Source organism: Salmo salar, chromosome 06 (genome assembly GCF_965601325.2).
Source record: "Salmo salar chromosome 06, fSalSal1, whole genome shotgun sequence".
In the NCBI taxonomy this organism is placed as follows: Eukaryota; Metazoa; Chordata; class Actinopteri; order Salmoniformes; family Salmonidae; genus Salmo; species Salmo salar.
The window spans coordinates 1,006,873-1,033,422 of record NC_138296.1 but is presented as its reverse complement, the minus strand read 5'-3'; the positions used below and the strand labels follow the sequence as shown (position 1 = coordinate 1,033,422).

Sequence of the window (26,550 nt, the reverse complement as noted above, 5' to 3'; positions counted from 1 at the left end):
CAGCTAGGCTACTATATGTTGTTTAGCCTAGCTGTTCTGCAGGGTAGCTACTAGCTAGTTACATGTTGTTAGCCTAGCTGTTCTGCAGGGTAGATAGTAGCTCGTTACATGTTGTTAGCCTAGCTGTTCTGCAGGGTAGCTACTCGCTAGTTACATGTTGTTAGCCTAGCTGTTCTGCAGGGTAGCTACTCGCTAGTTACATGTTGTTAGCCTAGCTGTTCTGCAGGGTAGCTACGCGCTAGTTACATGTTGTTTAGCCTAGCTGTTCTGCCGGGTAGCTACTAGCTCGTTACATGTTGTTAGCCTAGCTGTTCTGCAGGGTAGCTACGCGCTAGTTACATGTTGTTTAGCCTAGCTGTTCTGCCGGGTAGCTACTAGCTCGTTACATGTTGTTAGCCTAGCTGTTCTGCAGGGTAGCTACTCGCTAGTTACATGTTGTTTAGCCTAGCTGTTCTGCAGGGTAGCTACTCGCTAGTTACATGTTGTTTAGCCTAGCTGTTCTGCAGGGTATCTACTAGCCAGTTACATGTTGTTAGCCTAGCTAGTCAGAGGACAGACCAGGCTATCCACCTCTTTCCTGTCGGTGTATTTTAGTACAGGGTTGTTTATATAAGTTGTAAGAGACTGAACCAAGCACTTCCTTTCCCTGGAGGACAATAAAGTTAGTTTCCTGTTGTAGTCGTGTTCTCTCCTCTGTCACTCTGTCGATTACCTGTTAGGCTAACCCACGCTGGTCCTGACGAGCCACAGGGGGTTGCAGGCTTTCATTCCAACTCTCTCGCCCCCCCCCCCTCTCTCTCTCGCTCCCCCCCTCTCTCTCTCGCTCCCCCCCCTCTCTCTCTCGCTCCCCCCCTCTCTCTCTCGCTCCCCCCCCTCTCTCTCGTGCTCCCCCCTCTCTCGCGCTCCCACCCCCTCTCAAGCGCTCCCCCCCTCTCTCGCGCCTCCCCCCCCCCTCTCCCCCCTCTCTCTCGCTTCCCCCCTCTCTCTCTCGCTTCCCCCCTCTCTCTCTCTCGCTTCCCCCCCTCTCTCTCTCTCGCTTCCCCCCTCTCTCTCTCTTGCCCCCCCCTCTCTCTCTCTCCTCGCCCTCTCCCCGCTCTCTGCTCGCTCTCTCCTCGCTCTCTCTCCCCGCTCTCTCCTCGCCCTCTCTTCTCTCTCTCTCTCCAACAACTATTTCCCGGGTGCTGATGACATGGACGTCCCCCTCAGGCACCAGCAGTAGAGATCAGTTATAGAGACGATCACCATGGTGATCTGAACTTCTAGTCCACATAACCAACACCTAGTCCACATACCAACACCTAGTCCACATACCAACACCTAGTCCACATACCAACACCTAGTCCACATACCAACACCTAGTCCACATACCAACACCTAGTCCACATACCAACACCTAGTCCACATACCAACACCTAACCCAACACCTAGTCCACATACCAACACCTAGTCCACATACCAACACCTAGTCCACATACCAACACCTAGTCCACATACCAACACCTAGTCCACATACCAACACCTAACCCACATACCAACACCTAACCCAACACCTATTCCACATACCAACACCTATTCCACATACCAACACCTATTCCACATACCAACACCTAGTCCACATACCAACACCTAGTCCACATACCAACACCTAGTCCACATACCAACACCTAGTCCACATACCAACACCTAGTCCACATACCAACACCTAACCCAACATACCAACACCTAACCCAACACCTATTCCACATACCAACACCTAGTCCACATACCAACACCTAGTCCACATACCAACACCTAACCCAACACCTAGTCCACATACCAACACCTAACCCAACATACCAACACCTAACCCAACACCTATTCCACATACCAACACCTAGTCCACATACCAACACCTAGTCCACATACCAACACCTAACCCAACACCTAGTCCACATACCAACACCTAACCCAACACCTAGTCCACATACCAACACCTAGTCCACATGCCAGCACCTCGTCCACATGCCAGCACCTCGTCCACATGCCCGCACCTCGTCCACATGCCCGCACCTCGTCCACATGCCCGCACCTAGTCCACATGCCCGCACCTAGTCCACATGCCCGCACCTCGTCCACATGCCCGCACCTAGTCCACATGCCCGCACCTAACCCAACACCTAGTCCACATGCCCGCACCTAACCCAACACCTAGTCCACATGCCCGCACCTAACCCAACACCTAGTCCACATGCCCGCACCTAACCCAACACCTAGTCCACATACCAACACCTAACCCAGCACCTAGTCCACATACCAACACCTAGTCCACATACCAACACCTAGTCCACATACCAACACCTAGTCCACATACCAACACCTAGTCCACATACCAACACCTAACCCAACACCTAGTCCACATAGCCAACACCTAACCCAACACCTATTCCACATGCCAGCACCTCGTCCACATGCCAGCACCTCGTCCACATGCCAGCACCTCGTCCACATGCCCGCACCCCGTCCACATGCCCGCACCTAGTCCACATGCCCGCACCTAGTCTACATGCCCGCACCTAACCCAACACCTAGTCCACATGCCCGCACCTAACCCAGCACCTAGTCCACATACCAACACCTAACCCAGCACCTAGTCCACATACCAACACCTAGTCCACATACCAACACCTAGTCCACATACCAACACCTAGTCCACATACCAGCACCTAGTCCACATACCAACACCTAGTCCACATACCAGCACCTAGTCCACATACCAACACCTAGCTCTCTCCTACCTAGCTTCTCTCTCTGTCTCTGAGGTTTTGTTGCCATGGAGTCAGGTCTTTTCCTAAGCCTGTTGTATAACAGTGACTAGAGTTCCCTGTTCTCACAGTCGTCAGAGTCGAGGAGGGAAGTAACACACTTGTGACTGTAATGTTATCTCTCCTCTCTGGGCTCTCGGCCATGTTTACAAAACAGACACACACACATTCTGTTCTCCTGGAAGCGGTGTGGAATTACCAGGCTGACGCTACACTGCCTGGTGTCCATGATATTCTCCAGGGAGGGAGGGAGGGAGAGGGAGAGGGAGGGAGGGAGAGGGAGGGAGGGAGAGAGAGGGAGGGAGGGAGGGAGAGAGGGAGGGAGAGGATCACTGTCACTAAGTGTGTAGTGTCTGTGTTAGTCAGTGGCTGGATCAGGAGAAGTGTGCAGGCAGCCGAAAGGTTTTAGAAAAGAATACCAGAGGAAAGGGGAAGTAGGAGAAGTTCTGGTGTCTGACACTCACATAAAAGTACACAGGGAGGTATCCAACCTAACTCCTTTCTCTCCTCCTCTTCCCCTCCTCCTCTTCCTCCTCCCTCCTCCTCTCCCCTCCTCTCTCCTCCTCTTCCTCTACAGCGTCAGAACATATCAAATCCAGGCAGACTCCTCCTCCTTGGCCTGCCAATCTGAACGAAAACGTCCCCACTACACACACACACACACACACACACACACACACTGCTCCGAGCATCTTCAGAGATGCCAACAGGGTCCCAGCCAGCTGCCAGCCCCTCTCCCAGCCTGCCCCTGTGTGCCCGGCCCTGAGCCCTGACCACAAGCTGACCCCGTGGCTGTAGGAGCCCCACCCCCCAGTGCAGCTGTCCTCCACACAGCCAGGCGGCGGCCCTCTGACCCGGACAGGCAGCGCTACTAACAGGTAATACAATGTAGATTTAGATTACTGTAAACGTACCTGGACTACATCTGAAATGGATCTCTGTTTAGTCCCCTAACTGTTATAAACATTACCTCACCTGGACCTACATCTGGATCTCTGTTTAGTCCACTAACTGTCAACACTAAGGTCCTCTATGCCTCAGTGGGTTAGTACTGTCAACACTAAGGTCCTCTATGGCTCAGTAGGTTAGTACTGTCAACACTAAGGTCCTCTATGGCTCAGTAGGTTAGTACTGTCAACACTAAGGTCCTCTATGTCTCAGTAGGTTAGTACTGTCAACACTAAGGTCCTCTATGGCTCGGTAGGTTAGTCACTGTCAACACTAAGGTCCTCTATGGCTCAGTAGGTTAGTACTGTCAACACTAAGGTCCTCTATGGCTCAGTAGGTTAGTACTGTCAACACTAAGGTCCTCTATGGCTCAGTAAGTTAGTACTGGCAACACTAAGGTCCTCTATCAGTAGGTTAGTACTGTCAACACTAAGGTCCTCTATGGCTCAGGATGGTGGTCTGTTTGAAACATGTTGGTATTACAGACTCGGTCAGCGAGTGGTTTGAAAATGTCAGTGAAGACCAGTTTGCCAGTTTGTCCGCGCACACTCTGAGTCCACGTTCCTGGTAATCCGTCTGGCCCCTGCGTCCTTGGGAATGTTGACCTGTTTAAAAGTGTTGCTCACGTCGGCTACGGAGAGCGTGATCACACAGTCATCCGGAACAGCTTGTGCTCTCATGCATGCTTCAGTGTTGCTTGCCTCGAGGCGAACATCAAAGGCATTTAGCTCGTCTGGTAGGATCGCTTCACTGGGCAGCTCGCGGCCGGGTCTCCCTTCGTCGTCCGTAATAGTTTGCAAGCCCCCTGCCTCATCCGACGAGCGTCAGAGACGATTTCTTATAACGCGTCCGGATTAGTGTCGCGCTCCTTGAAAGCGGCAGCTCCTAGCCTTTAGCTCGACAGTAGTAGTGTCTGGGGGTGGTGGTAGTGTCTACGGGTGGTGGTAGTGTCTGGGGGTGGTGGTAGTGTCTGCGGGTGGTGGTAGTGTCTGCGGGTGGTGGTAGTGTCTGCGGGTGGCGGTAGTGTCTGCGGGTGGCGGTAGTGCCTGCGGGTGGGGGTAGTGCCTGCGGGTGGCGGTAGTGTCTGCGGGTGGCGGTAGTCTCTGCGGGTGGCGGTAGTGTCTGCGGGTGGCGGTAGTCTCTGCGGGTGGCGGTAGTGTCTGCGGGTGGCGGTGGTGGTAGTGTCTGCGGGTGGCGGTGGTGGTAGTGTCTGCGGGTGGCGGTGGTGGTAGTGTCTGCGGGTGGCGGTGGTGGTAGTGTCTGCGGGTGGCGGTGGCGGTAGTGTCTGCGGGTGGCGGTGGTGGTAGTGTCTGCGGGTGGTGGTGGTAGTGTCTGCGGGTGGCGGTGGTGGTAGTGTCTGGGGGTGGCGGTGGTGGTAGTGTCTGGGGGTGGCGGTGGTGGTAGTGTCTGGGGGTGGCGGTGTCTGGGGGTGGCGGTGTCTGGGGGTGGCGGCGGTAGTGTGTCTGCGGGGGGCGGCGGTAGTGTGTCTGCGGGGGGCGGCGGTAGTGTGTCTGCGGGGGGCGGCGGTAGTGTGTCGGCGGTAGTGTGTCTGCGGGTGGCGGCGGTAGTGTGTCTGCGGGGGGGCGGCGGTAGTGTCGGCGGGTGGCGGCGGTAGTGTGGCGGCGGTAGTGTCTGCGGGTGGCGGCGGTAGTGTGTCTGCGGGTGGCGGCGGTAGTGTGTCTGCGGGGGGCGGCGGTAGTGTGTCTGCGGGTGGCGGCGGTAGTGTGTCTGCGGGTGGCGGCGGTAGTGTGTCTGCGGGGGGCGGCGGTAGTGTCTGCGGGTGGCGGCGGTAGTGTCTGCGGGTGGCGGCGGTAGTGTCTGCGGGTGGCGGCGGTAGTGTCTGCGGGTGGCGGCGGTAGTGTCTGCGGGTGGCGGCGGTGGTAGTGTTCTGCGGGTGGCGGTGGCGGTAGTGTCTGCGGGTGGCGGTAGTGTCTGCGGGTGGCGGTAGTGTCGGTGCGGGGTGGCGGTAGTGTCTGCGGGTGGCGGTGGTGGTAGTGTCTGCGGGTGGCGGTGGTGGTAGTGTCTGCGGGTGGCGGTGGTGGTAGTGTCTGCGGGTGGTGGTAGTGTCTGCGGGTGGCGGTGGTGGTAGTGTCGGGGGTGGCGGTGGTGGTAGTGTCTGGGGGTGGCGGTGGCGGTAGTGTCTGCGGGTGGCGGTGGTGGTAGTGTCTGGGGGCGGTAGTGTTGGCGGTGGCGGTGGTGGTGGTGTCTGGCGGGTGGCGGTGGTGGTAGTGTCTGGGGGTGGCGGTGTCTGGGGGTGGCGGCGGTAGTGTCTGCGGGGTGGCGGCGGTAGTGTGTCTGCGGGTGGCGGCGGTAGTGTGGCGGCGGTAGTGTGTCTGCGGGTGGCGGCGGTAGTGTGTCTGCGGGGGGCGGCGGTAGTGTGGCGGCGGTAGTGTGTCTGCGGGTGGCGGCGGTAGTGTGGCGGCGGTAGTGTGTCTGCGGGTGGCGGCGGTAGTGTGTCTGCGGGTGGCGGCGGTAGTGTGGCGGCGGTAGTGTGTCGGCGGCAGTGTGTCTGCGGTGGTGTGTCGGCGGTGGTGTGTCGGCGGTAGGTGTCGGCGGTAGTGTGTCGGCGGTAGTGTGTCGGCGGTAGTGTGTCGGCGGTAGTGTGTCGGCGGTAGTGTGTCGGCGGTAGTGTGTCGGCGGTAGTGTGTCTGCGGTAGTGTGGCGGCGGTAGTGTGTCTGCGGTAGTGTGGCGGCGGTAGTGTGTCTGCGGTAGTGTGGTGGTGGTAGTGTCTGGGGGTGGCGGTGGTGGTAGTGTCTGGGGGTGGCGGTGGTGGTAGTGTCTGCGGGCTGGCGGTGGTGGTAGTGTCTGGGGGTGGTAGTGTCTGGGGGTGGCGGTGGTGGTAGTGTCTGGGGGTGGCGGTGGTGGTGAGTGTCTGGGGGTGGCGGTGTCTGGGGGTGGCGGCGGTAGTGTCTGCGGGTGGCGGCGGTAGTGTGTCTGCGGGTGGCGGCGGTAGTGTGGCGGCGGTAGTGTGTCTGCTGGGTGGCGGCGGTAGTGTGTCTGCGGGTGGCGGCGGTAGTGTGTCTGCGGTGGCGGCGGTAGTGTGTCTGCGGGTGGCGGCGGTAGTGTGGCGGCGGTAGTGTGTCTGCGGGTGGCGGCGGTAGTGTGTCTGCGGGTGGCGGCGGTAGTGTGGCGGCGGTAGGTGTGTCTGCGGTAGGGTGGCGGCGGTAGTGTGGCGGCGGTAGTGTGTCGGCGGTAGTGTGTCGGCGGTAGTGTGTCGGCGGTAGTGTGTCGGCGGTAGTGTGTCGGCGGTAGTGTGTCGGCGGTAGTGTGTCGGCGGTAGTGTGTCTGCGGTAGTGTGTCGGCGGTAGTGTGTCTGCGGTAGTGTGTCGGCGGTAGTGTGTCTGCGGTAGTGTGTCGGCGGTAGTGTGGCGGCGGTAGTGTGGCGGCGGTAGTGTGTCTGCGGGAGCGTGGCGGCGGTGCGGGCGGCGGTAGTGTGTCTGCGGCAGTGTGTCTGCGGTAGTGTGTCGGCGGTAGTGTGGCGGCGGTAGTGTGTCTGCGGTAGTGTGTCGGCGGTAGTGTGTCTGCGGTAGTGTGTCGGCGGTAGTGTGTCTGCGGGTGGTGTGTCTGCGGTAGTGTGGCGGCGGTAGTGTGTCTGCGGTAGTGTGTCTGCGGTAGTGTGTCTGCGGTAGTGTGTGCGGTAGTGTGTCTGCGGTAGTGTGTCTGCGGTAGTGTGGCGGCGGTAGTGTGTCGGCGGTAGTGTGGCGGCGGTAGTGTGGCGGCGGTAGTGTGTCTGCGGTAGTGTGTCGGCGGTGGTGTGGCGGCGGTAGTGTGTCGGCGGTAGTGTGTCTGCGGTAGTGTGGCGGCGGTAGTGTGTCTGCGGTAGTGTGGCGGCGGTAGTGTGTCTGCGGTAGTGTGTCGGCGGTAGTGTGTCTGCGGTAGTGTGGCGGCGGTAGTGTGTCTGCGGGGTGGCGGTTGTCTCTTCCTGTAAACCCTGCTTTATGTCTTTGGCTGCTTGTCTTCCTGACGCTGTTTTAACATTTAATTGTTTTTCTTCTCTCTCTCTCTCTCGCTCTCGCTCTCCCTCTCTCTCCCTCTTTCTCTCTCGCTATCCCCTCTCTCCCTCTTTCTCGCTCTCCCTCTCTCTCCCTCTTTCTCTCTCGCTATCCCCTCTCTCCCTCTTTCTCTCTCGCTATCCCCTCTCTCCCTCGCCCTCTCTCTCGCTCTCGCCTCTCTCTCTCGCCCTCTCTCTCTCTCGCCATCCCCTCTCTCTCTCTCGCTATCCCCTCTCTCTCTCTCGCTATCCCCTCTCTCTCCCTCTCTCTCGCCATCCCCTCTCTCTCTCTCGCCATCCCCTCCCTCTCTCGCTCGCCATCCCCTCTCTCCTCTTTCTCTCTCGCTATCCCCTCTCGCTATCCCCTCTCTCTCTCTCTCTCGCTATCCTCTCTCTCTCTCTCTCTCTCTCTCTCTCGCTATCCCCTCTCTCCCTCTCTCTCGCTATCCCCTCTCTCTCGCCCTCTCTCTCTCTCGCCCTCTCTCTCTCTCGCCATCCCCTCTCTCTCGCTATCCCCTCTCTCCCTCTTTCTCTCTCGCTATCCCCTCTCTCCCTCTCTCTCGCTATCCCCTCTCTCTCGCCCTCTCTCTCGCTCGCCATCCCTCTCTCTCTCTCGCCATCCCTCTCTCTCGCTCGCCATCCCCTCTCTCTCTCTCGCCATCCCCTCTCGCTCTCTCGCCATCCCCTCTCTCTCGCTCGCCATCCCCTCTCTCTCTCTCGCGCCATCCCCTCTCTCTCTCTCTCGCGCCATCCCCTCTCTCTCTCTCTCTCTCGCCATCCCTCTCTCTCTCTCTCTCGATCGCCATCCCCTCTCTCTCTCTCTCTCTCGCCATCCTCTCTCTCTCTCTCTCTCGCTATCCCCTCTCTCTCCCTCTCTTCTCGCTATCCCCTCTCCCTCTCTCTCGCTCTCCCCTCTCTCTCGCTATCCCCTCTCTCTCGCTATCCCCCTCTCTCTCTCTCTCTCTCTCTCTCGCTATCCCCTCTCTCTCCCTCTCTCTCGCCATCCCCTCTCTCTCCTCTCTCTCTCGCCATCCCTCTCTCTCTCTCTCTCGCCATCCCCTCTCTCTCTCTCTCTCGCCATCCCCTCTCTCTCTCTCTCTCGCCATCCCCTCTCTCTCTCTCTCGCCATCCTCTCTCTCTCTCGCTATCCCCTCTCGCTCTCTCGCTATCCCCTCTCTCTCTCTCTCTCTCTCTCTCGCCATCCCCTCTCTCTCTCTCTCTCTCTCTCGCTATCCCTCTCTCTCGCCCTCTCTCTCTCTCGCTATCCCCTCTCTCTCGCCCTCTCTCTCTCTCGCCATCCCTCTCTCTCGCTATCCCCTCTCTCGCTATCCCCTCTCTCCCTCTTCTCGCTATCCCCTCTCTCTCGCCCTCTCTCTCTCTCGCCATCCCCTCTCTCTCGCTATCCCCTCTCTCCCTCTCTCTCTCTCGCTATCCCCCCTCTCTCCCTCTTTCTCTCTCGCTATCCCCTCTCTCCCTCTTTCTCTCTCGCTATCCCTCTCTCTCCCTCTTTCTCGCTATCCCTCTCTCTCGCCCTCTCTCTCTCTCGCCCTCCTCTCTCTCTCGCCATCCCCTCTCTCTCGCTATCCCCTCTCTCCCTCTTTCTCTCTCGCTATCCCTCTCTCTCCCTCTCTCTCGCTATCCCCTCTCTCTCGCCCTCTCTCTCTCTCGCCATCCCCTCTCTCTCTCTCGCCATCCCCTCTCTCTCTCTCGCCATCCCCTCTCTCTCTCTCGCCATCCCCTCTCTCTCTCTCGCGCTATCCCCTCTCTCTCTCTCGCCATCCTCCCTCTCTCTCTCTCGCGCCATCTCTCTCTCTCTCTCTCTCTCGCGCGCTATCCCCTCTCGCTCTCTCTCGCGCCATCCCCTCTCTCTCTCTCTCTCTCGCCATCCCCCTCTCTCTCTCTCTCTCTCGCCATCCTCTCTCTCTCTCTCTCTCGCTATCCCCTCTCTCTCTCTCTCTCGCTATCCCCTCTCTCTCGCTATCCCCTCTCTCTCTCTCTCTCTCTCTCGCTATCCCCTCTCTCTCTCGCTCTCTCGCCAACCCCTCTCTCTCTCTCTCTCTCGCCATCCCCTCTCTCTCTCTCTCTCTCGCCATCCCCTCTCTCTCTCTCTCTCGCCATCCCCTCTCGCTCTCTCTCGCCATCCCCTCTCTCTCTCGCTCGCCATCCCCTCTCTCTCTCTCGCTATCCCCTCTCTCTCTCTCTCGCTATCCCCTCTCTCTCTCTCTCTCTCTCGCTCTCGCCATCCCTCTCTCTCTCTCTCTCTCTCTCGCTATCCCCTCTCTCTCTCTCTCTCTCTCTCTCTCTCTCTCTCTCGCTATCCTCTCTCTCTCTCGCGCATCCCTCTCTCTCTCTCTCTCTCTCTCTCGCTATCCTCTCTCTCTCTCTCGCCATCCCCTCTCTCTCTCTCTCGCTCTCGCTCTCTCTCTCTCTCTCTCTCTCTCGCTATCCCCTCTCTCTCTCTCTCTCTCGCCATCGCCTCTCCCCTCTCTCTCTCTCGCCATCCCCTCTCTCTCTCTCTCGCCATCCCTCTCTCGCTCTCTCGCCTCCCTCTCTCTTCTCTCGCCATCCTCTCTCTCTCTCGCTATCCCCTCTCTCTCTCTCGCTATCCCCTCTCTCTCTCTCTCGCTATCCCCTCCTCTCTCTCTCTCTCTCTCTCTCTCGCCATCCCCTCTCTCTCTCTCTCTCTCTCGCTATCCCCTCTCTCTCGCTCATCCCTCTCTCTCTCTCTCTCTCGCTATCCTCTCTCTCTCTCGCCATCCCCTCTCTCTCTCTCTCTCTCTCTCTCGCTATCCTCTCTCTCTCTCGCCATCCCCTCTCTCTCTCTCTCGCTATCCGCTCTCTCTCTCTCTCTCGCCATCCCCTCTCTCAGTTTCGTCTCTCTTCTGTCCTTTATCCTAGGCATGGCTCCAATTCGGGACTCGGTCAGCCACTCCCCTAACCAAACAGGTGACAAACTTTTTTTTTTTTTTTTTTTTTTTACCCTTTGACCTTGACTCTTCTTCTCTCTGCCTTCCTGGACCTCTGCCTATACTACTCCAGTCAGACAACAAGGTCATTCCTGGACCTCTGCCTATACTACTCCAGTCAGACAACAAGGTCATTCCTGGACCTCTGCCTATACTACTCCAGTCAGACAACAAGGTCATTCCTGGACCTCTGCCTATACTACTCCAGTCAGACAACAACGTCACCTTGCTATTCAACTTTTAAAACTACTTTTGTCACAGCATGGGCTCCTTCAAAGGTAGGGTTAGGGTACAACGGGGGAGAGGAGGTGGTAGAGGGAGAGGAGGAGGGGGAGAGGGTGGGAGGAGGAGAAGGGTGGGACATTCTGACTTAGTAGGCAGACTAGACAACATTCTAGGAGAATTGGCAGCCGCCGTGTGTGTGTGACTGGTGAGAAGGAGCGAGTCTTTACAGAAAAGCAGGGTGGCTAATTGCCAGAAGAGAAGAACGGATACAGGAGACATGAAAGGGTTAGTTTAGTACGGAGGAAGAGGTTCTCGTCGTAAAAGAATAAACAGCCCCCCCCCCCCCACCTCTCCCCTCCCTTTCCCGTCTCTCCCTCCCCCGTCTCCCCTCCCTTTCCCGTCTCTCCCCTCCCCCCGGGTTAGAGACACTGGGACTGGGTTAGAGACACTGGGACTGGGTTAGAGACACTGGGCCGGGCCGGGTTGGAGACACTGGGCCGGGCCGGGTTGGAGACACTGGGCCGGGCCGGGTTGGAGACACTGGGCCGGGCCGGGTTGGAGACACTGGGCCGGGCCGGGTTGGAGACACTGGGCCGGGCCGGGTTGGAGACACTGGGCCGGGTTAGAGAGACACTGGGCCGGGCCGGGTTAGAGGGACACTGGGCCGGGCCGGGTTAGAGGGACACTGGGCCGGGCTAGAGGGACACTGGGAGAGTACTCGTGTTATTGAGATCAGAGAGACATTGGAGCACTTCTACAAGGCACCTTTCCTTCTTCTCGCTCAGTAACAGGTGAACGTCTGGGTTCCACCCCTCCCGTTTCCACCAATCCACACGTCAGATCAATGATTAGTGAAAGAACGTCCTGGTTTGTGTTTGTGTTCTCTTGTGAGCTAACCAAACTTCCACCACCACCCCTTTCGTCTCTCCCCCTTTCTGTCCCCAGGTTTGGACCACCCTGGCCTGGATTCGCAGTATGAGAATTGCCCGTGGAGCTCTGGTTCTCCCTGCAGCAGTGACACCAACAGTAACTGGGGCAAGGTGAGGATTCTCTGAGCTTCTCCAAGTGTATATACCGCCATGTTTGTTGTTTTTTTGGGGGGGGGGGTTTCACTTGTATTTTAATCTTGGAACGTTATAATGTGAGGCGGTTTACGAGAAACCCGTTCGGATGTCTCGAAAAAAAAATGGAACGGAAATCTAGTTTTTTTTTTTCTGGTTGTTTTTGAAATCATTTCAATCTTTTACTGTAATGTAAAGAAAGGGAAAAAAACTATTGTATGATTTTACTTCAGGAACATTTCCAAGTTTAGTTAGCATGCCCAATGTGAAAACGCTAGCTCAAACTTCCCTGACCTGAGACTGTCGCAGCTAACTGGTTTAGACCAAATAATGAACTAGCTAGTTAGTAATGAAATCAGACTGGTTTTAGACAGAATAGTGAACTAGCTAGTTAGTAATGAAATCAGACTGGTTTAGACCGAATAATGAACTAGCTAGTTAGTAATGAAATCAGACTGGTTTTAGACAGAATAGTGAACTAGCTAGTTAGTAATGAAATCAGACTGGTTTAGACTGAATAATGAACTAGCTAGTTAATGAAATCAGACTGGTTTAGACTGAATAATGAACTAGCTAGTTAGTAATGAAATCAGACTGGTTTTAGACAGAATAGTGAACTAGCTAGTTAGTAATGAAATCAGACTGGTTTAGACAGAATAGTGAACTAGCTAGTTAGTAATGAAATCAGACTGGTTTAGACAGAATAGTGAACTAGCTAGTTAGTAATGAAATCAGACTGGTTTAGACAGAATAGTGAACTAGCTAGTTAGTAATGAAATCAGACGGGTTTAGACCGAATAATAAACTAGCTAGTTAGTAAAGTTGTCAGTCAACAACGTGGTTCTGAATACAAGTGGGTCGGCTTGTCATTTGAATCAACAAGTAGTCGTACGCTGTAGCTTGCGTTCATTAAAGCTGTTCACACTTCCTTCCGATGTTGCTTCATCAGTGGGTAGGACTGGGGAAAAAATGACATGAAAATATATTAACAGTATTGCAGTAATTTCAGCAGTTCAGAATTACTTTGGTTTTGGGTAGCAAAGCAATCGCTATCCTATCTTTAATTTGCTGGAAGCGAGAAGCGTCTTGCTCAGTCGTTAGCTGTGTTGGAAGCGAGAAGCGTCTTGCTCTCAGTCGTTAGCTGTGTTGGAAGCGAGAAGCGTCTTGCTCTCAGTCGTTAGCTGTGTTGGAAGCGAGAAGCGTCTTGCTCTCTGTCGTTAGCTATGTTGGAAGCGAGAAGCTTCTTGCTCTCTGTCGTTAGCTGTGTTGGAAGCGAGAAGCTTCTTCCTCTCAGTCGTTAGCTATGTTGGAAGCGAGAAGCTTCTTGCTCTCTGTCGTTAGCTGTGTTGGAAGCGAGAAGCTTCTTCCTCTGTCGTTAGCTGTGTTGGAAGCGAGAAGCTTCTTCCTCTCTGTCGTTAGCTGTGTTGGAAGCGAGAAGCTTCTTCCTCTCTGTCGTTAGCTGTGTTGGAAGCGAGAAGCTTCTTGCTCTGTCGTTAGCTGTGTTGGAAGCGAGAAGCTTCTTGCTCTCTGTCGTTAGCTGTGTTGGAAGCGAGAAGCTTCTTGCTCTCAGTCGTTAGCTGTGTTGGAAGCGAGAAGCTTCTTGCTCTCAGTCGTTAGCTATGTTGGAAGCGAGAAGCTTCTTGCTCTCAGTCGTTAGCTGTGTTGGAAGCGAGAAGCTTCTTGCTCTCAGTCGTTAGCTATGTTGGAAGCGAGAAGCTTCTTGCTCTCAGTCGTTAGCTATGTTGGAAGCGAGAAGCTTCTTGCTCTCAGTCGTTAGCTATGTTGGAAGCGAGAAGCTTCTTGCTCTCAGTCGTTAGCTGTGTTGGAAGCGAGAAGCTTCTTGCCCGTTCCCCTACCCGTTCTGTAACCCGTTCCGCAACGCGTTCCCCTACCCGTTCCCCTACCCGTTCTGTAACCCGTTCCGCAACGCGTTCCCCTACCCGTTCTGTAACCCGTTCCGCAACCCGTTCTGTAACGCGTTCCCCTACCCGTTCCGCAACGCATTCCGCAACGCGTTCCCCTACCCGTTCTGTAACCCGTTCTGTAACCCGTTCCGCAACCCGTTCCGCAACGCGTTCCCCTACCCGTTCTGTAACCCGTTCTGTAACCCGTTCCGCAATCCGTTCCGCAACGCGTTCCCCTACCCGTTCTGTAACCCGTTCCGCAACCCGTTCTGTAACCCGTTCCGCAACCCGTTCCTGCTGAATTGAAATGATTGTCATTGTTTTTGTTGTTGTCGTGTTTCATCCAGTGTTGAATATAGTGAAATCAAAAGCATATTTCTTTTAGTGTTTTAATATTTTTGAAGGAATTTAGTCTCCAATTCAAATATATGTATCCTATTGTAAAGTAATTCAAACATTCAATCTCATTGGTGTTTTTCCTCCTAAACCTTTGCGGCTGAAGTCAACTTTAAAAGCCCGTTAAAAACTGGTTCTGATAAAGATATGATTTTAAAAAGATCAGAATTTGGGACCGTTTTTTTTTTAGTTTTCAGACGCAATATCCATGTATTTCAGTATCTCTGACTGCCATGTGGATGTTTATACAAGTGTAAAGCGAATTTGGGTCCCTTTTTTAAATTTGTAAATTTTTTTAAAGGCTCGATTTTTATAAATAACGTTTTATTTCTTAATAAAAATTGATTTTTCTTTTCAAGGTGCTGGTAGACTCGGTCTGCAGTGACGCGCCTTCCTCCTCGTCCAACTCGGCATCCGGCAGCAGCTCCGGCAGCGACCCCGAGCTCACCTCAGAATGCATGGACACAGACTCCGCCTCTAGCTCTGGCGGCTCGGAGAAGAACTTGGTCACCGTGATGACGTTGTCGTCGCCGCCCGGCGTTAACGGAGACCGTAACGGGAACCACTTCTCCCCCCTGACGGTGACTAACGGCTGCGCCCCTCCTCCCTGTAGCAGCAGCAATAACGTCATAATGTGTAACGGGGCGGTGAAAAGCCCGTGGGGGGGCGTGACCAACGGCTCGGCGATGAACGCCGGCCCCGACGACAACGACGCCTCCGCCCCCGCCGACGGTAGCCGCGGCAACAAGCCGAGCCACCGGGCGTCGGCCAACGGAGCTGGTGTGAACCCCAGCACTTTGAACCCAAATGTTAACCACAGTGCCTGGCCTGGTCCCCAGGGACCCTCTGGCTGTAAGATTGGCCAGCAGGGAGGCTCTCTGGGCTGGGGAGCGATACAGCCGGACAGCCTCTCTCCGTCTCTATCAGAACAACAGCACCACCTCCTGAATGATACTACTGTCAAGACTCACCACCTTAACACTGAAGCGACCAACGGACCAAATAACACTACTAACGCCATAAACACCTCTAGTTTACCAAACTCTACGGGCGGCTCAGTGCAGAGGAACGAATCCGGCTCGGGGCAGCGTTCCTGGGGAGCTGGAGGAGGAGGAGGAGGAGGAGGAGGGTCAGAGCCTGGAGATCAGCTCTCCAACGGGACCCTCTATGGCGCCCAGCACCCCTACAGCGACGGCCTGGCAGGGGGCTTCTCTAAGCCCTGGGGGGTTTCGGGCCCTGGAGACACTGTGAACGGCCAGGGACAGGGCCAGCCCTCCTCCCCTGCTGCTGCTGCTGCTGTTTACAACAGTAAAAATAACAGCAAGACCCCTGTAGGGAGGTGGGACTCTGGCCCCGCTGCTTCCTCCTCTCCTCACAACCTGTCCTTGGGGACTGGAGGAGGTGGGATCAACGGGAACGGAGTGGGTCCTGCTGGCATCCCCCGACCGTGGGGCAGCGCCTCCTCCTCTTCCTCCTGTTCTTCATCTGGCTCCTCCTCCAACAGGCAACCCCCCAATGGGGAGTGGAGCTCGTTGCCCGGCAACAAATCTCAGGATTCCAGCGACGGACGGAAGTCGGGGGGAGGAGCCAACGGCTGGAAGAGTCTTGAAGATGATGCCCTCAGGATGGGAGGAGGAGGAGGAGTGCAGGGACATGCGAGCGGGTGCTGGGGTACGTCTGGAGGCAGTGAGGGGAGCGGGGAGAGCTCTGTAGGCCGTAGCTTAGACCGGGACAGGAACGATCCCCGTCGAAGAGTCCCCCTCCCTGGGTCAACTCAGCAAGTCCTCTCCTGTACAGACGTGGACCCCCGTGTCCTCTGCAACACCGGCTGGGGTCAGACCCCCATACGCCAGAACACAGCCTGGGACGTCACCTCTCCTGCCCCCAGACCCGATGACAGGAAGCCCGGTAACGGAGGCCCTGGCTGGGGATCGAAAAGCCACGCAGCCCGTTCTCAGACCTCCAGCTCTGGAGGATGGGGGGACGGGCCGGGAAATACAAGCCCAGAGTCAGGAGGGCCTGCCTGGGCAGAGCAGAAGACCTTGTCTGGGTGTGGAGACAGAGACAACAAAGGCCCTGGAGGAGAGCGAGGATGGGAGAACAGCAACTCTTCCTCTACCTGGGGTAACAGCCAGAAGGAAGATCAGTCCAACACCTGGACGAACCCTCCTAAACCCCAAAAGCAGCAGAGCTGGGGCGCCCCTAGTGGTGGTGGAGACCGCTCCAGAGGAGGAGGGAGCAGCTACTGGGGCCAGCCCCAGAAGACTAGCGGGTCTGGGGGATGGGACAACGACAGCGACCGTTCGGGGTCTGGAGGATGGGGTGAACCCGGCCACCCGGTCAACACCAACACACACACCGACGACAGCAGCAGCACCTGGGGTGGCAGCGGAGGGTCCAACACCCCTGAACGCCCCAACAACCCTCACTCTGGCTGGGGAGAGCCCTCCGTATCCATCCCCGGACCCAAGCCCCAGAACCACCAGACCCAAGGGGGATGGGGCGAGTCGGCCATGAAGCCCAACCACCCTTCTCAGAACTGGGGAGACCCGGCGCCCCCTTCCGATTGGGGTAAAAGCCCAGACTCTAATTCCAACCCTGGCCAGGACCCTAGAGGACTTCCACCAGGTGGTCCCCAACCCTCAGGTCCCGGAGGTTCCAAACCCAGCGGCTGGACTGGAGGGGCGGTCCCTGTTGGATCCTCCCACAAAGAGGAGGAGCCTACCGGGTGGGAGGAGCCTAGTCCAGAGTCGGTGAGGAGACGGATGGAGATCGACGACGGGACGTCGGCATGGGGAGACCCCAACAAATACAACTGTAGCGGGGTTAATATGTGGAACAAGACCAGCCAATCAGAGCAGGATGCCATGGTCATGACCAAACCCCTGCAGACCCAGCAGCCCCCACCACCCCTGAACAACATGGCCGACAAGGACAAGACCTGCAGCCCTGGTGAGTGGAGGGAGCTTTACACACACACACACTAAGGGGAGGTGGAGGACACTGTGTGTGTGTGTGTGTGTGTGTGTTTGGGTTGCGTCATCCTTCTGGAATGTTCTACAGCATTGATTTTTCTCTCTGCGCTGTGAGAGCAGGCAGAAACACAGACCTTTGTTTGGTCTGAAATACAGAGAGTTCCAGGGGGGGTGGGGACTGAGAGAAAGGGGGATGACTGAGACAGAAAGGGGGGAGACTGAGAAAGAGACAGAAAGGGGGGAGACAGAAAGGGCTCTATATAAACCCCTCCCAGATCCAGGGCTCTATATAAACCACTCCCAGATCCAGGGCTCTATATAAACCCCTCCCAGATCCAGGGCTCTATATAAACCCCTCCCAGATCCAGGGCTCTATATAAACCACTCCCAGATCCAGGGCTCTATATAAACCACTCCCAGATCCAGGGCTCTATATAAACCACTCCCAGATCCAGGGCTCTATATAAACCACTCCCAGATCCAGGGCTCTATATAAACCCCTCCCAGGTCCAGGGCTCTATATAAACCACTCCCAGATCCAGGGCTCTATATAAACCACTCCCAGATCCAGGGCTCTATATAAACCCCTCCCAGGTCCAGGGCTCTATATAAAACCACTCCCAGATCCAGGGCTCTATATAAAACCACTCCCAGATCCAGGGCTCTATATAAACCACTCCCAGATCCAGGGCTCTATATAAATCCCTCCCAGATCCAGGGCTCTATATAAATCACTCCCAGATCCAGGGCTCTATATAAACCACTCCCAGATCCAGGGCTCTATATAAACCACTCCCAGATCCAGGGCTCTATATAAACCACTCCCAGATCCAGGGCTCTATATAAACCACTCCCAGATCCAGGGCTCTATATAAACCACTCCCAGATCCAGGGCTGTATATAAACCCCTCCCAGATCCAGGGCTGTATATAAACCCCTCCCAGATCCAGGGCTCTATATAAACCACTCCCAGATCCAGGGCTCTATATAAACCCCTCCCAGATCCAGGGCTGTATAAAACCACTCCCAGATCCAGGGCTGTATAAAACCACTCCCAGATCCAGGGCTCTATATAAACCACTCCCAGATCCAGGGCTCTATATAAACCACTCCCAGATCCAGGGCTCTATATAAACCACTCCCAGATCCAGGGCTCTATATAAATCCCTCCCAGATCCAGGGCTCTATATAAACCACTCCCAGATCCAGGGCTCTATATAAAACCACTCCCAGATCCAGGGCTCTATATAAACCACTCCCAGATCCAGGGCTCTATATAAACCCCTCCCAGATCCAGGGCTCTATATAAACCACTCCCAGATCCAGGGCTCTATATAAATCACTCCCAGATAGCCTCATGCTAGGCGCTAAACGCTAGCCTCATGCTAGGCGCTAAACGCTAGCCTCATGCTAGGCGCTAAACGACTGTTATTGATCCGTCTGAGACTAGAAGCCCAGCTCGTCTGTTATTGATCAGTACAACAGCAGAGTTCAGAAGGTACAAAGTTACCTGCCATTTAGGAATCTCCATCTCACATACCTCCGCCTCTCTCCCCCATCTTTCCTCTCCCCCCCTCTCCTGCCTCCAGGCTGGGGTGAACAGTACGGAGGTCCCCAGAAGATGGAGTCAGGAACGTGGTGTGAGCCGTCAGGCCCCCCTGTCTCTGTGGACAACGGGACATCGGCCTGGGGGAAACCCATGGACACCAGCTCCACCTGGGAGGAGCTGGGACACAGAGGGGACAACTCTGGGACGGGAGGCTGGGAAGGACCTGGACCACAGAACCACCACAAACCTGGTGAGACACACACACACACATCCCCCCGTCTCCCTCCAGGTCCCCCCCCCGTCTCCCTCCAGGTCCCCCCCCGTCTCCCTCCAGGTCCCCCCCCCCGTCTCCCTCCAGGTCCCCCCCCGTCCCCCCCCCGTCTCCCTCCAGGTCCCCCCCCAGGTCCCCCCCCGTCTCCCTCCAGGTCCCCCCCCCCGTCTCCCTCCAGGTCCCCCCCCCCGTCTCCCTCCAGGTCCCCCCCCCCGTCTCCCTCCAGGTCCCCCCCCCCGTCTCCCTCCAGGTCCCCCCCCCCCGTCTCCCTCCAGGTCCCCCCCCCGTCTCCCTCCAGGTCCCCCCCCCGTCTCCCTCCAGGTCCCGGTCCCCCCTCGTCTCCCCCCGGGTCCCGTCTCCCCCCGGGTCCCGTCTCCCCCCGGGTCCCGTCTCCCCCCGGGTCCCGTCTCCCCCCGGGTCCCGTCTCCCCCCGGGTCCCGTCTCCCTCCGGGTCCCGTCCCCCCTCGTCTTCCCCCGGGTCCCGTCTCCCTCCGAGTCCCGTCTCCCCCCGGGTCCCGTCTCCCTCCGAGTCCCGTCTCCCCCCGGGTCCCGTCCCTCCGAGTCCCGTCTCCCCCCGGGTCCCGTCCCCCCGGGTCTCGTCTCCCCGAGGGGCCCGTCCCCCCTCGTCTCCCCCCGGGTCCCATCTCCCTCCGAGTCCCGTCTCCCCCCGGGTCCCGTCTCCCCCCGGGTCCCGTCTCCCCCCGGGTCCCGTCTCCCCCCGGGTCCCGTCTCCCCCCGGGTCCCGTCTCCCCCCGGGTCCCGTCTCCCCCCGGGTCCCGTCTCCCCCCGGGTCCCGTCTCTCCCCGGGTCTCGTCTCCCCGAGGGGCCCGTCCCCCCTCGTCTCCCCCCGGGTCCCGTCCCCCCTTGTCTCCCCCCGGGTCCCGTCCCCCCTTGTCTCCCTGTTCTCTCTCCAGGGTTTCATCCCTTTCGTCCTCTCTCCCCTCCTCTCTCCAGGTCCCAAGCCCATGCACCAGCAGGAGAGTAATACCTGGTGTGGTGAGGAGGTGTCGTGCCAGTCCAGTTGGGAACCAGAGGAGGAGGTGGAGATCGGGATGTGGAGCAACGCCCCAAGTCACCGAGACCGGGAGAGAGACGGTCACAGAGAGAACCACAGAGACCGGGAGAGAGACGGCCACGGTCAGGACAACAGGAACAATGGGCCCCAGCAACACAGCTGGAACTACATGAAGAAAATCCCTCCTAAGGTATTACTGTGAAGGTCATTAACCAGGTCTCTCTGTGTAGGATATTAACCAGGTCTCTCTGTGTAGGATATTAACCGGGTCTCTCTCTCTGTGTAGGATATTAACCGGGTCTCTCTCTCTGTGTAGGATATTAACCGGGTCTCTCTCTCTGTGTAGGATATTAACCAGGTCTCTCTCTCTGTGTAGGATATTAACCGGGTCTCTCTCTCTGTGTAGGATATTAACCGGGTCTCTCTCTCTGTGTAGGATATTAACCGGGTCTCTCTCTCTGTGTAGGATATTAACCGGGTCTCTCTCTCTGTGTAGGATATTAACCGGGTCTCTCTCTCTGTGTAGGATATTAACCGGGTCTCTCTCTCTGTGTAGGATATTAACCGGGTCTCTCTCTCTGTGTAGGATATTAACCGGGTCTCTCTCTCTGTGTAGGATATTAACCGGGTCTCTCTCTCTGTGAAGGATATTAACCGGGTCTCTCTCTCTGTGAAGGATATTAACCGGGTCTCTCTCTCTGTGAAGGATATTAACCGGGTCTCTCTCTCTGTGAAGGATATTAACCGGGTCTCTCTCTCTGTGTAGGATATTAACCGGGTCTCTCTCTCTGTGTAGGATATTAACCGGGTCTCTCTCTCTGTGAAGGATATTAACCGGGTCTCTCTCTCTGTGTAGGATATTAACCGGGTCTCTCTCTCTGTGAAGGATATTAACCGGGTCTCTCTGTGAAGGATATTAACCGGGTCTCTCTCTCTGTGAAGGATATTAACCGGGTCTCTCTCTCTGTGTAGGATATTAACCGGGTCTCTCTCTCTGTGTAGGATATTAACCGGGTCTCTCTCTCTGTGTAGGATATTAACCGGGTCTCTCTCTCTGTGTAGGATATTAACCGGGTCTCTCTGTGTAGGATATTAACCGGGTCTCTCTCTGTGTTTCAGATGAACAAATCAGTGAACAAGCAGGAGGATGCCTGGATGACCCAGTTTGTTAAACAGTTCAACAACATGAACTACGTTGTGAGTATGCAGCCTTGAACCTTGAACCCTCAAAATCAAATGCTGTTTTTTGTAACAACTCACCGAATACAACAGGCGTAGTAGAACTTTACCGTGAAACGCTGACTGACGAGCCCTTCCCCCGACGACCGACGGAGCCCTTCCCCCCCCCCGACGGAGCCCTTCCGGCCCGACGGAGCCCTTCCCCCCCCCCCCCCCGACGGAGCCCTTCCCCCCCCCCCCCGACGGAGCGCTTCCCCCCGACGACCCGACGGAACCCTTCTCCCCCGACGACCCGACGGAGCCCTAGCACTACGCAGCTGATTTTTAATAACCAACTCTTCATCAAACTTTTTGATTTATTTCAATCAGCTGGTTTCTCCACTTTGGGATGTGAAGTCCTAAATGGAGGTTAGGAATTGTCCTTCTGTTGGTCCAGAAGTGCTTGGTGGTCACATGAGATAATAGTATGATCTTTCTGCACCAAAAATAAAGATAGAAACTCAAGAAAAGTTGTTAAATAGCGAAGAGGGGTTGGAACTCGTCAGATGTCGCCCTTCAGGGTAATCTGTTCCCTGAACCCGACCCTTCAGGTGGGACTGTAACCGGTCTTGGGTTTTCTGTTCCCTGAACCCAACCCTTCAGGTGGGACTGTAACCGGTCTTGGGTTTTCTGTTCCCTGAACCCGACCCTTCAGGTGGGACTGTAACCGGTCTTGGGTTTTCTGTTCCCTGAACCCAACCCTTCAGGTGGGACTGTAACCGGTCTTGGGTTTTCTGTTCCCTGAACCCGACCCTTCAGGTGGGACTGTAACAGGCCTTGGGTGGACTTATGTGTAACAGATCTGCCTGCTAGGACCTGAGAGCGAGATGATAAATAATTGTACAATTTCTGCTGCTGCACTTGCAAACCTCTGCCTCCAGGGGCAGCAGCACTACCACTAGACCAGCCCCCAGCACATTAGTGGACTCTCTCTCTTTCTCGCTCTCTCTTTCGCTCTCTCTTTCGCTCTCTCTTTCGCTCTCTCTCTCTCTCTCTCTCTCGCCTCTCTCTCGTCTCTCTCTCTCTCGTCTCTCTCTCGTCTCTCTCTCTCTCGTCTGACCTATCTTTCCCTCTCTCTGTCCATCCCCTAGAGGGACTCTCCTGAAGACTTGTCGAAGAGCAATAAGATGGAGATGGGAGGAGGGATGATGTCAGACAAGCGTATGGATGTGAACATGGGAGAGTACAGTGGAGTGATGGGGAAAAACCCTGCCTCCAGGCACCAGATTCACAAAGAGCCTTCCATGGAGAGAAGCCCTTACTACGACAAGGTACTGTCTTGTGTGTTGCTCTTTCCTCTGTCTGTGTGGTGTACCGTCTCCCAGCGCTGCACTGCCCCCTGGTGGTAGCTCAGTGTTATATCAGAATGTAGCCCCCTGGTGGTAGCTCAGTGATATATCAGAATGTAGCCCCCTGGTGGTAGCTCAGTGATATATCAGAATGTAGCCCCCTGGTGGTAGCTCAGTGTTATATCAGAATGTAGTCCCCTGGTGGTAGCTCAGTGTTATATCAGAATGTAGTCCCCTGGTGGTAGCTCAGTGTTATATCAGAATGTAGTCCCCTGGTGGTAGCTCAGTGATATATCAGAATGTAGTCCCCTGGTGGTAGCTCAGTGTTATATCAGAATGTAGTCCCCTGGTGGTAGCTCAGTGATATATCAGAATGTAGTCCCCCTGGTGGTAGCTCAGTGACATATACAGAATGTAGTCCCCCTGGTGGTAGCTCAGTGATCATATACAGAATGTAGTCCCCCTGGTGGTAGCTCAGTGTTATATCAGAATGTAGTCCCCTGGTGGTAGCTCAGTGATATATCAGAATGTAGTCCCCTGGTGGTAGCTCAGTGTTATATCAGAATGTAGTCCCCTGGTGGTAGCTCAGTGATATATCAGAATGTAGTCCCCTGGTGGTAGCTCAGTGTTATATCAGAATGTAGTCCCCTGGTGGTAGCTCAGTGTTATATCAGAATGTAGTCCCCTGGTGGTAGCTCAGTGATATATCAGAATGTAGCCCCCTGGTGGTAGCTCAGTGATATATCAGAATGTAGTCCCCTGGTGGTAGCTCAGTGATATATCAGAATGTAGTCCCCTGGTGGTAGCTCAGTGATATATCAGAATGTAGTCCCCTGGTGGTAGCTCAGTGTTATATCAGAATGTAGTCCCCTGGTGGTAGCTCAGTGTTGTTACAGAATGTAGTCCCCTGGTGGTAGCTCAGTGTTATATCAGAATGTAGTCCCCTGGTGGTAGCTCAGTGATATATCAGAATGTAGTCCCCTGGTGGTAGCTCAGTGATATATCAGAATGTAGTCCCCTGGTGGTAGCTCAGTGATATATCAGAATGTAGTCCCCTGGTGGTAGCTCAGTGATATATCAGAATGTAGTCCCCTGGTGGTAGCTCAGTGTTATATCAGAATGTAGTCCCCTGGTGGTAGCTCAGTGTTATATCAGAATGTAGTCCCCTGGTGGTAGCTCAGTGATATATCAGAATGTAGTCCCCTGGTGGTAGCTCAGTGTTATATCAGAATGTAGTCCCCTGGTGGTAGCTCAGTGTTATATCAGAATGTAGTCCCCTGGTGGTAGCTCAGTGTTATATCAGAATGTAGTCCCCTGGTGGTAGCTCAGTGTTATATCAGAATGTAGTCCCCTGGTGGTAGCTCAGTGTTATATCAGAATGTAGTCCCCTGGTGGTAGCTCAGTGTTATATCAGAATGTAATCCCCTGGTGGTAGCTCAGTGATATATCAGAATGTAGTCCCCCTGGTGGTAGCTCAGTGTTATATCAGAATGTAGTCCCCTGGTGGTAGCTCAGTGTTATATCAGAATGTAGTCCCCTGGTGGTAGCTCAGTGATATATCAGAATGTATTCCCCTGGTGGTAGCTCAGTGATATATCAGAATGTAGTCCCCTGGTGGTAGCTCAGTGTTATATCAGAATGTAGTCCCCTGGTGGTAGCTCAGTGTTATATCAGAATGTAGTCCCCTGGTGGTAGCTCAGTGATATATCAGAATGTAGTCCCCTGGTGGTAGCTCAGTGTTATATCAGAATGTATTCCCCTGGTGGTAGCTCAGTGTTATATCAGAATGTAGTCCCCTGGTGGTAGCTCAGTGTTATATCAGAATGTAGTCCCCTGGTGGTAGCTCAGTGACATAAAAAAGCTTTGGCTTTCTTTCTCCTGTCGCTTCTCTGGCTTCCTCTCCTCCTGTTGTCTTTCTCCCTCCATCCTCTGGGGCCTCCTCTCTCCTCCCTCCTTCTCTTTCTCCCTCCATCCTCTGGGGCCTCCTCTCCTCCCTCCTCTCTTCTCCCTCCATCCTCTGGGGCCTCCTCTCCTCCTGCTGTCTTTCTCTCTCCTCCCCTTGATTTCCACGATGTCATGCCTCTTCCTCATCTGTCCTTGCCTCTGCAGCTCTCCCTGCCGCTCTCTGCTTACGATAGATCCGCCTCGGAGGAGCTCTCCTCCAATCACGGCATGAGCTTTTCCCCCTCCCACTCTGCTCAGCCTATCCCCTCTCTCTGCTCAGGGCAGGCTCCCACCCCCTCTGTCTCTGAGGCTGGTAGGCAGGTGAGTGGTTACTGCTGCTCTTGAATATAGTGTGTGTGTGAACAATCTGTCTGAAGTGTGTGTATCCTGTGTGTTTGTCTTCTTAACGTGTGTGTGTGTGTGTGTGTGTTTTCAGAATGTAAATTCCATGTACGGCAGCAGTGTAGCCCCGTCTCATAACGCTCCCCAGCCCCTCAACTCAGCCCAGAACAATCTCCGTAACCAAGTGCCTCCACCCGTCCTGTCCTCTCAGGTACACACACACACACACACACACACACACACACACACACACACACACACACACACACCTGGTGTGATTATCTAAAAATGTGAACCAGAAGGTCCCTTTTAAAGGGGATGTGAACCAGGGGGTCCCTTTTAAAGGGGATGTGAACCAGGGGGTCCCTTTTAAAGGGGATGTGAACCAGGGGGTCCCTTTTAAAGGGGATGTGAACCAGGGGGTCCCTTTTAAAGGGGATGTGAACCAGGGGGTCCCTTTTAAAGGGGATGTGAACCAGGGGGTCCCTTTTAAAGGGGATGTGAACCAGGGGGTCCCTTTTAAAGGGGATGTGAACCAGGGGGTCCCTTTTTAAAGGGGATGTGAACCAGGGGGTCCCTTTTTAAAGGGGATGTGAACCAGGGGGTCCCTTTTTAAAGGGGATGTGAACCAGGGGGTCCCTTTTAAAGGGGATGTGAACCAGGGGGTCCCTTTTTAAAGGGGATGTGAACCAGGGGGTCCCTTTTTAAAGGGGATGTGAACCAGGGGGTCCCTTTTTAAAGGGGATGTGAACCAGGGGGTCCCTTTTTAAAGGGGATGTTCAGCCTCCTGAAGGTCCAACAATATTCTCCCCATTGCCTTATTATTGACATCTCTACTGATCTAGTTGTCCTCCCAGTGCAGGAGGTCTGAGTCTGTAATACTGATCGAGCTGTCCTCCCAGTGCAGGAGGTCTGAGTCTGTCCTACTCATCCCAGTGCAGGAGGTCTGAGTCTGTCCTACTCATCCCAGTGCAGGAGGTCTGAGTCTATAATACTGATCTAGTTGGCGTGACTGTGTTCCAGGTCCCTCCCTCTCTACTGAAGTACCCTCCCAGTGCAGGAGGTCTGAACCTGTTTGGTCCACAGCAGGTCGCTGTTCTCAACCAGCTGTCTCAGCTCAACCAGCTGTCTCAACTCAACCAGCTTAACCAGTTACAGGTGAACACACACACACACACACACACACACACACACACCTCTCTAACACTTAATTCCAGTGAACTGGGATGTAAAATGTTGTGTAGTTCCTGACGAGGTGGTTTTGTCTCCGCAGCGTCTCCTCCTCCAGTCGCAGCAGCAGCAGAGGACCATGCCTGGTGGACAGCAGCAGAATCACAGACCCATCCCTGGTGGACACCAGCAGCAACAGGTACATACTGGCTCTCTGTCTGGCTGGCTCGGCTGGCTGGCTGTGCTCGGCTGGCTGTGTCTCTGTCGGCTGGCTGGCTCGTGTCTGGCTGTGCCTGGCTGGCTGGCTCTGTGTCTGGCTGTGTCTCTGTGTCTGGCTGTGTCTCTGTCGGCTGGCTGGCTCGTGTCTGGCTGTGTCTCGGCTGCTGGTCTCTGTGTCTGCGGCTCGTGTCTGGCTGTGTCTCGGCTGGCTGTGCCTGGCTGGCTGTGCCGCTGGCTGTGGCTCTGTCTGTGTCTGTGTCTGGCT

General features: G+C 55.4%; 1 protein-coding gene across 6 annotated transcripts in view; it reads left to right on the top strand.

Annotated features, from left to right (window-relative positions):
• LOC106594621 (trinucleotide repeat-containing gene 6A protein) overlaps nt 1-26,550 on the top strand; it is a 76,499-nt gene that overhangs the window by 28,926 nt on the left and 21,023 nt on the right. For 3 of the 6 annotated variants that reach the window (XM_082976213.1, XM_082976211.1, XM_082976212.1), the window contains 12 exons: nt 3,379-3,679; nt 10,640-10,687; nt 11,878-11,972; nt 14,653-17,245; nt 18,858-19,067; nt 20,043-20,293; nt 21,223-21,300; nt 22,413-22,592; nt 24,720-24,875; nt 24,991-25,107; nt 25,920-26,054; nt 26,170-26,265. In XM_082976213.1, the coding sequence (XP_082832339.1) occupies nt 10,642-10,687; nt 11,878-11,972; nt 14,653-17,245; nt 18,858-19,067; nt 20,043-20,293; nt 21,223-21,300; nt 22,413-22,592; nt 24,720-24,875; nt 24,991-25,107; nt 25,920-26,054; nt 26,170-26,265 (3,957 nt within the window). In that variant the 5' untranslated portion in view covers nt 3,379-3,679; nt 10,640-10,641. The remainder of the gene's footprint in view (nt 1-3,378; nt 3,680-10,639; nt 10,688-11,877; nt 11,973-14,652; nt 17,246-18,857; nt 19,068-20,042; nt 20,294-21,222; nt 21,301-22,412; nt 22,593-24,719; nt 24,876-24,990; nt 25,108-25,919; nt 26,055-26,169; nt 26,266-26,550) is intronic. The other 3 variants (XM_082976215.1, XM_082976214.1, XM_082976216.1) reach the window with 3 other exon arrangements.